At 39.9% G+C, this 9,301-nt stretch overlaps 1 protein-coding gene across 1 annotated transcript; it reads left to right on the top strand.

The window, feature by feature from the left end:
* Window positions 1–7,509: 7,509 nt before the first annotated feature.
* LOC106088812 (uncharacterized) lies at window positions 7,510–8,004 on the top strand. Its single transcript, XM_013254502.2, has 2 exons — window positions 7,510–7,578; window positions 7,636–8,004. Exons 1-2 carry the CDS (start codon window positions 7,516–7,518, stop codon window positions 8,002–8,004), a joined length of 432 nt encoding a protein of 143 aa, XP_013109956.2. The 5' UTR covers window positions 7,510–7,515.
* Window positions 8,005–9,301: the final 1,297 nt, after the last annotated feature.

Below are 9,301 nucleotides of genomic sequence, written 5' to 3' on the forward strand. Positions count from 1 at the left end.
GTTAAAATTTTGTCTTAAAAGAAGAGAAAATTTCATAAAAATTTGTAAAGCCAAATTTAATTGAAAAAAATTATTTTGTATAGGACTCTCGGGTTTATTATGCTCAATACTTCAAGGCTTCATACATTTTTTATTTCTCAATAAACATACAAACCGGTCTCCTTGATTAGGCACAGCTCAAAATTGAAACCAATTTCACACTCATCGGCGCCATTGAGATTCATACACTTGTCGATGGCATCGAAAGCCTTTTTCTTATCATTGATCATAATTGGAATGACTTCCCGTATAAATTTCTCATTGGGTTTGCCATCGGCAAATATTTTGGATTCATTGAGATAACACAGGCAATAGCATTGAATCGCTTTGGGTGTAGTCGCCGCAGTGGTGGTGGCGGTAAAAAGTTTATGCCCGAAAATGATATCCGATTGTTCCTCAGTTAGAGAGTTGGCAGCAATGCATTTTTTGCGTATTGTTGCAAGTCGGTCCTCGGATTCTTGATCCAAACTCTAGGGGAAATTAAACCCAAAGCAGATTAAAATGTTAACAAAAAGTGCTCCAAGTCAAAGTGTTACCGCCGAAACGTAGTTAATTTGTAGGCAATTAATGGTCACAAGCAAAGCAATTACACCCACTAATTGATGCAGTTTTATGTGGTCCACTGACTTGTCTGCCAATGATGTTTTGGCCTTAATGACTGCGACTGGCAGGACTGATACGGGGACAGATGCTCGTTTCATGCTTGTTTGGAATTCACTCTAGACAACCGTGGTTGACCAACGTCAATTTATGGGAAAATATTTCAATTTAAACTAAAAACCACAGCACCGCTCTTCTGGCCCTTGCTGTCCAAACTCATATGGGGGTTTATTAATTAAATAAATACAGGTCTCTTTTTTGGGTGGTATATGAAGGGCAAAAAATTCAATTTGTTTAATTGGCCCCCACAAATTAACACCACTCAGTCACACTTCGATCAACACGAAGGGCCTCAGTTTGGATGGCGTTGACACCGTTCATCCATATCACAATGGCACGGCCCCGCCTCTGGATGAACTAATTTTAGTATTTAAAGCTGTGAGTTGTGGAGAAAGGCTATCATTAAATTCCACAACTTGCAACAATGAAACCTGGTAATTTACATTCAGCACTGGTTGCTGTGCTGCTACTTTTCGGCGGCCTAATTTTGGCAGAGGTAAATATTTTTGCAATTCATTCTATATGGGCTTATGCTGATTCCAAACTCACACTACCTTCTATTGGGTATTTTAGCAGGACATGACCCAGGATGAGGCCGAAAGACTGGCTGCAGACATCATCATAAAATGTGGACATGAAGTGGACATTTCTAAGCAGGAAACTTTGAATCTATTTCCCGAGACTTCCTCTGCTATAGGAAATATGACCGATAAGATGAAACAATTCATGTTGTGTTTTTACAAGAAACTGGAGCTAATCGATGCTACTGGAAAACCTGATGTCGAAGGATTTACCCTGTATTTGGAAAATCGTTTTCCCGCAAAAAAGCATAAAGTTAAACCAACTTTAGCCAAATGTCTGGAAGGACAAACTGCAGATACTTTTGAGGCCATGGGCAAAATTGACATTTGCCTCATCAAAAATATTTTGGAATAAATGGGAGTACGGCAAAATGGTGATGTTCTTACATTATATTCCATTATTTGTTATAATCAATATATTTTGAATAATATTTTAAGTATGCAATAATAGTATCAACATTTTATTTCTATGGATGTTTAGGAAATTTATGGGTCGATTATGGTTTGTCACCTAACTTTAGTTCTGTTGCCAACGATACACCGATATTGAAACAGAAAAATGTCAAAATTTTTACAAATTTTTATTACATTATTTTATCTCCTGACAACGCAACTATAGTTGGGCGATAATCTATAATCGTGCCCTTAATTTTGCAGGTAAATTTTATAGGAAACATTGGTGACTGGAATAGAATTCAAAAAAATTTCCATAAAATTTTTGTATGTAGCAAAAATGTGTGACAATGGCATACTGAGATACAACTACCCGATATACCAAAGTCTTTACAGAGCAATACGTGCGAATTTTCAGCAAAATCAGACAAAAATTGCCGCTCAAGAAGTCAAATCGGGAGATCGGTGTATATGGGAGCAATATCATGTTATAGACCGATTTGAACCATTCTTGGCACAGTTGTTGAAATTCATAATAAAACACTTTGTCCGACGTTGGCGGCGAAGAGGATACCGCAGAACCGCCAACAATGATGATGGTATAAAATGATCACCTCCTAGTCAGAATGAGGTCCAGGTAGTAGTGACCCGACTAAAAAACAACAAGGCAGCAGGAGACGACGTGTTACCCGCTGAATTATCTAAGACCGGAGACGACACTCCGATAAGGCGTATGCATCAGCGTATCTGCGCAAATAAGCAATCTGGCGCTTCTAGCCAGATCAAGGCTCCAATCAAGCAATCTGGCTTGATTGGAGCCTCAGCATACTATATCCCGTATACAAGAAAGCAGATAAGAGGGAATGTACCAACTACAGAGGAATAAGTTTCCTCCCCATCGTATACAGAATACTCTCGAGCGTACTGTGTGAAGAGATTCGGAGGGTTATCCCTCTGAACTATTTCAGACCGGCGTATGCTTCAGCTTATCTGCGTAATCTGGCTAGAAGAAAACATACCCTATGATTGGAACTTCACAAGAAAGGGCACAAGATAAGACACAAGACGGAATGTACCAACTACAGAGGAATAAGTCTCCTCCCCATCGCATACAAGATACTCTCAAGCGTATTGTGTGAAAAGATTCGGAAGGTTACCCGCTAAAGTATTTAAGAACGGCGTATGCCTCAGCTTATCTGCGTAATCTGGCTAGAAGAAAACATACCCTATGATTGGAACTTCAAAAGAAAGGGCACAAGATAGGATACAAGACGAAATGTGCCAACTACAGAGGCATACGACTCCTCCCCATCGCATACAAGATACTCTCGAGCGTACTATGTGAAGAGATTCGGAAGGTTACCTAGGTTAAGGCTAGAAGAAAATATACCCGATGATTGGAACCTCACAAGAAATAACACAAGAAAGGATACAAGACAGAATGTGCCAACTACAGAGGAATAAGTCTCCTTCCCATCGCATACAAGATACTCTCGAGCGTACTGTGTGAAAGATTACAACCTAAAGTCAATGATATAATTGGGCCCTATCAATGCGGCTTTAGACCTGGTAAATCCACCCTAGACCAGATATTCACACTGGAAAAGACCCGAGAAGGACAAATAAATGTCAACCATCTCCTTGTTGACTACAATGCCGTTTTCGATACTCATTTACGTTCATAGGTATTTCAAGCCTTGTCTGAGTTTGGAATCCCTGCAAAATTAATAAAACTCTGCAGGATGACACTTGCTGATACGCGTTCCTCAGTAAGAATAGGAAAGAATCTCTCTGAACCATTTAATACTAAACGAGATTTCAGACAAGGAGGCAGCCTATCGTGGGATCTCTTTAATAGCCTGCTGGAGAAGATTATATGAGATGCAGATGTGAATAGATATGGCACACTAATCACAAGAGAAAACATGCTACTCGCCTATGCCGACGACATCGATATCATAGGTCGGTCACAGGAAATAGTAACTGCAGCCCTTGAAAGAATCGAAAGAGAGTCAGTGAAAACGGGTCTGGCAGTAAATGGAGATAAGACGAAATGGATGGTTTCAAGTCAAAAAAAACCTTGCACAACGGAGCAGATAAAGAACATGGAGAAAGTTGGGAACCACAACTTTGAGGTAGTAACTTTATCTACCTCGGCACCCCCGTAACCGAAATGAATGGGATAAAGCGAAGTTTTGAGATAAAGCGAAGAATAATACTGGCAAACAGATGCTACTTGGGACTAAGTAAGCAGTTTAGAAATAAGACGCCTTCTCGACAGACGCAGATTACACTATACAAGACACTGATACTACCCGTGTTGTTATATGGTTCTGAAGCATGGGTACTTGTGAAACAGATGAGGCAGTGCTTGGAGTATTTGAGAGAAAGATTCTTCGTAAAATATATGCATCAGTTTGCGATAATGGAGCATATAGGCGGCGTATGAACCATGAGCTGCATGAAGACAATATCATAGTTACACGCATCAAAATACATCGGCTGCGTTGGCTAGGTTATGTTGTCAGAATGGATGAAGAAGCTCCAGCAAAGAATTCTTTTAAAGGCAAACACGGTGGTACACGCACACCGGGAATACCAAAAGCCCGATGGAAAGATCAAGTAGTGAGAGACACCCCGGAACTTGGTGTCACAGATTTTAGATTGAGTGCAGAAGATCGAGGCACTTGGAACGCTATTCTAAGTTCGGCTAATGGAACAAATGTTCTGTCATAGCCAATTAAAGTAAAGTAACAGAACACTATGTGCAAAATTTCAGCCAAATCGGAAAAAAATTGCGGCTTCCAGCGGATCAAGAAATTAATTCGGGAGATTGGTTTATATGGGAGCTATATCTAAAACTGAACTGATATGGCCCATTTGCAATCGCCAACGACCTACATCAAAATAAAGTTTCTTTGCAAAATTACAAGCGCCTAGCTTAACGCGCTCAATGATAAGGGGCCTCCTTTTTATAGCCGAGTCCGAACGGCGTGCCGCAATGCGACACCTCTTAAGAGAGAAGTTTTAGATAGCATAGTATCTCACAAATGTTCCCAGCATTAGGTGGGGAAAACCGCAGCTGAAAATTTTTCTGATGGACGAACCCAGGCGTTCAGCCTCATAGGCAGACATGCTAACCTCTGCGCTATGGTGGCCTCCTGTGTATAAAAATAGTATTTTCCTAATAACCCACATTTGCCTTTAGCAAAGATATTCCAAACGTTTTATTTCTATACCCACCACCGAGGGATGAGGGTATATTTATTTTGTCATTCCGTTTGCAATACACCAAAATATCCATTTCCGACCCTATAAAGTATATATATTCTTGATCAGCGTAAAAATCTAAGACGATCTAGCCATATCCGTCCGTCTGTCTGTTGAAATCATGCTATAGTCTTTAAAAATGGTGATATTGAGCTGAAATGTGCACAGATTCTTTTTTTGTCCACAAGCAGGTTAAGTTCGAAGATGGGCTATATCGGACTATATCTTGACATAGCCCTCATATAGACTGATCCGCCGATTTAGAGCCCAAGGCCAATAAAAGCCACATTTATTATGCGATTTTGCTGAAATTTTTGACAGTGAGTTGTTGTGTTAGGCCCTTCGACATCCGATCCGCCGATTTAGGGTCTTAGGCCCATAAAAGCCACATTTATTATCCTATTTTGCTAAAATTTGGGACGGTGAGTTCTGTTCGTCCCGTCGACATCTTTCTTCAATTAAGCCCAGATCGGTCCAGATTTGGATATAGCTGCCATATAGACAGATCTCTTGATTTAAGGTTTTGGGCCCATAAAAGACGCTATTGTCTGATTTTGCCAAAATGTGGGACAGTGAGCTGTGCTAGACCCTTTGACATTCTTCTTCAATTTGGCTCAGATCGGTCTAGATTTGGATATAGCTGCCATATAGACCGGTCTCTCGATTTAAGGTTTTGGAGCCATAAAAGGCGCATTTATTGTCCGATTTCGCCGAAATTCGGGACAGTGAGTTGTGTTAGGCCCTTCGACATCCCTCTTCAATTTGGCTCAGGTCGGTCTAGATTTGGATATAGCTGCCATATAGACCGATCTCTCGATTTAAGGTTTTGGGGCCATAAAAGCCGCATTTATTGTCCGATTTCGCCGAAATTTGGGACAGAGAGTTGTGTTAGGCCCTTCGACATCCCTCTTCAATTTATCCCAGATCGGTCCAGATTTGAATATAGCTGCCTTGTAGACCGATTCTCGATTTAAGGTTTTGGGCACATAAAAGGCGCATTTAGTGTTCGATGTGACCGAAATTTGGGACAGAGAGTTGTGTTAGGCCCTTCGACATATTTCTTCTATTAAACCCAGATCGTTCCAGATTTAGATATAGCTGTCATATAGACCGATCTCTCGATTTAAGGTCTTACGCCCATAAAAGGCGCATTTATTGACAGATTGTGGCAAAATTTGGGACAGTGAGTTATGCTAGGCCCTTCGACATTCTTCTTCAATTTGGCTCGGATCGGTCTAGATTTGGATATAGCTGCCATATAGACCGATCTCTCGATTTAAGGTTTTGTGCCCATAAAAGACGGATTTATTATTCGATGTGACCGAAATTTGGGACAGTGAGTTGTGTTGGGCCCTTCGACATTTTTCTTCAATTTGGCCCAGATAGGTTCAGATTTGGATATATCTGCCATATAGACCGATCTCTCGATTTAAGGTCTGGCGCCCATAAAAGGCGAATTTATTGGCTGATTTTGCCAAAATTTAGGACGGTGAGTTGTGCTAGGCCCTACGACATTCTTCTTCAATTTGGCTCAGATCGGTTTAGATTTGGCTATAGACCGATCTTTTGATTTAAGGTCGTGGACCCATAAAAAGCGCATTTATTTTCCGATTTCGGCGAAATTTGGGACAAAGAGTTGCATTAGGCTCTTGGCCTAAATCGTTCCAGATTTGCTTATAGTTGCTATATAGACCGATATTTCGATTTAAAGTCTTGGCCCCATAAAAGGCGCATTTATAATCCGATTTCACACACACAATTTGACACAGTGACTTATGTTAGGTCTTCCAATATCCGTGTCGTATATGGTTCAGATCGGTTTATTTTTAGATATAGCTACTTAAAAGACCAATATTTTGTTATACGCAGGTGAAGAATGACTTGTACTTATAAGTATTTGGTCCAAATCCGAACATATTTCGATATAGCTGCTATGGGACATAAGGTATGATTTTTTCACCGGACTTTGACGAAAGGTGGTTTACATATATACCCGAGGTGGTGGGTATCCAAAGTTTGGCCCGGCCGAACTTAACGCCTTTTTACTTGTTTTGCTTGTATAAAGCTATCCGCTTGAAAATTATACCACATACCTTTTCATATATGTTGCTGGAAAATGCAGATAGACCATATCGGTCAAGATTTCAAAATAACTCCTGTACAAATCGATCCTCAAATTGAACTTGTAAGGCTTTTAGAAGTTTCATACAACATAGCCAAAATTTCATGCGTGAAATACTTGTGTGACACCTAATACAATAAGAATGAACAGAGTTTATTAAGAGTAAATTTTAGCCAAAATCATGGTGGTGGGTGCTCAAAGTTCGGTTCGGTCCAGCCGAACATTGCCCGTTTTGACATTGTCATAAATACTTATGCAAAACACATGTATTAGGTGTTTATATTAGCAACATAATTATTAATTAAATCTAGTGATTAGCTTGATTCGTTGTATTAAACATTAGAGAGCAACTATGGTATTACCCAAAAATGTTTCCAACCACTATATAAGGCCCACAGACGGTATTTGGAAGTTATAATTTCACATTAGTTTTTGTAGGTTCCAACATCAATGCGGCAATTAGAATTTGAATTCGGTCAAGCCATTATATTTGGCTGTTTGTTATTGCCAATGGTAAGCAAGTCAGTGTAAAAATAAAATTTTCACCCCAATTATTTTATTCATACACAGGTCATTGCTGTGGATATGTCCGAGGCCAAACTTAAAGAAGTAACTGAAGAATGCATGAAACAAACTAATGTCAGTATTGAGCAAGCCAATTTGATAATGAAAGACGATTTGGAGAAAATCTCGGATGAGGACTTTTCCCATAACATGAGATGCTATTTGCTCTGTTATCATAAACAGATAGGACTTTTCGACGCCAATGGTCCAATGCGAGACGCCTTTATAAAATTTATGGAAATTCGATATCCAAATAAAAAGGATAAAGTCTTACCAGCCTTAAGAATATGCAAACACCAGAGAGATCCGGATAGTTGTGAACAAACATATAAATTTGAAAGGTGTATGGCGCATACCATTGAAGGGGAACTATAGGCTCAACACTTTAAAAGAAATGCAAATACATTTTGTAATAAGAAAATATTTGTAAATTTGCTAACCAAATCGAAATAAAGGGTACACTGAAAAAAAATTGGCTCAAAATTTAAACATCAAATAGCTTGCGAATGTTCACATCCGCTAAATCAGACAGGCTCTGAAAGAAATGAGAACCTAAAGTAGAACTGCTCTAACCTCCAGACAGGGACAAATCCAGCAGATGTTCTTTAGTCTCTTCTACCTCGAAATCCTCACAGCTTTGGCAGAAGTTGTTACTTGCAGAAATGAACTGTCATGCCGGACAGAATGGTTGAGACGTCTATCTTAGCCAGCGTTTTGGGGAAGTGGTGAACCACTTAAAAACTTGGTCGCACATTAAGATATCGAAATCGTATTCTGCTCGCAAATACCTCTCATTTGAGTACCATATTGCCATTGTCGGTAAATATGTCCGATTTAGGCGTGTTTTGGGGGTTGGGGTGTTCCCCCAAACACTTGCTCCGACGATTAGATATCAGATACGTTTTCTAATCTTAAATACCGTTCATTTGAGTCCCATACTGTCGTGATTGGTGTATCTATTTATTTGGTAGATTTTGTGGGTAGGGCGCCCCCCTAGGTACCTCACCCAAAATTTGGATACCAAATTTATGTTTGTAGGTTACTACAAGAGAGCACAAAAAATTTCGATTAAATTGCACCACCCATCCCCAGATCTGAAAATTAGGGTAAGGGGGAGGGTCCGCTCCCCTTCAGATATCAAAAAATTTAGTACCCTATTTACACCACGGGATCATTATGCACCATCTTTGAAAATTTCTCTCCGTTTCTGAGTCTATAAGGAACACACAACAAACAAACCTACAAACAAACACAAATTGATTTTTATATAACAGATACTAGCCTAATCGGGCCCGCTCCGCTGTGACTTCTTCAACTCTCTAATATCTTTTTTGGGGTGGGGACACTTCACCCTGAATGCGGATATCGAATTCGTGCCATTGAACTCTATGATGCTGAACGCTTTCGAATCTTGGCGAGAATATCGGACAAAGCGATTTTTATCCCCTCCAAATATTGGCGACATTAGCGAGGTACAATGCCAGACATGGTCATTAAAAAAATTTTCCCCAAAGTGGTGTCGCACTGCCGGACGCTGTTCGGACTCGGCTATATAAAGATCCCTTATTAATGAGTTTAAACTTGAATCCGAAAGCACACATTGATGTGTGAGAGTTTGCTCCTTCTCAGTTCCTGGTGGTACTGTTCTTTCTTAGGGTAATGTTCTCATTAG

This window comes from Stomoxys calcitrans, chromosome 5 (genome assembly GCF_963082655.1).
Source record: "Stomoxys calcitrans chromosome 5, idStoCalc2.1, whole genome shotgun sequence".
NCBI lineage: Eukaryota > Metazoa > Arthropoda > Insecta > Diptera > Muscidae > Stomoxys > Stomoxys calcitrans.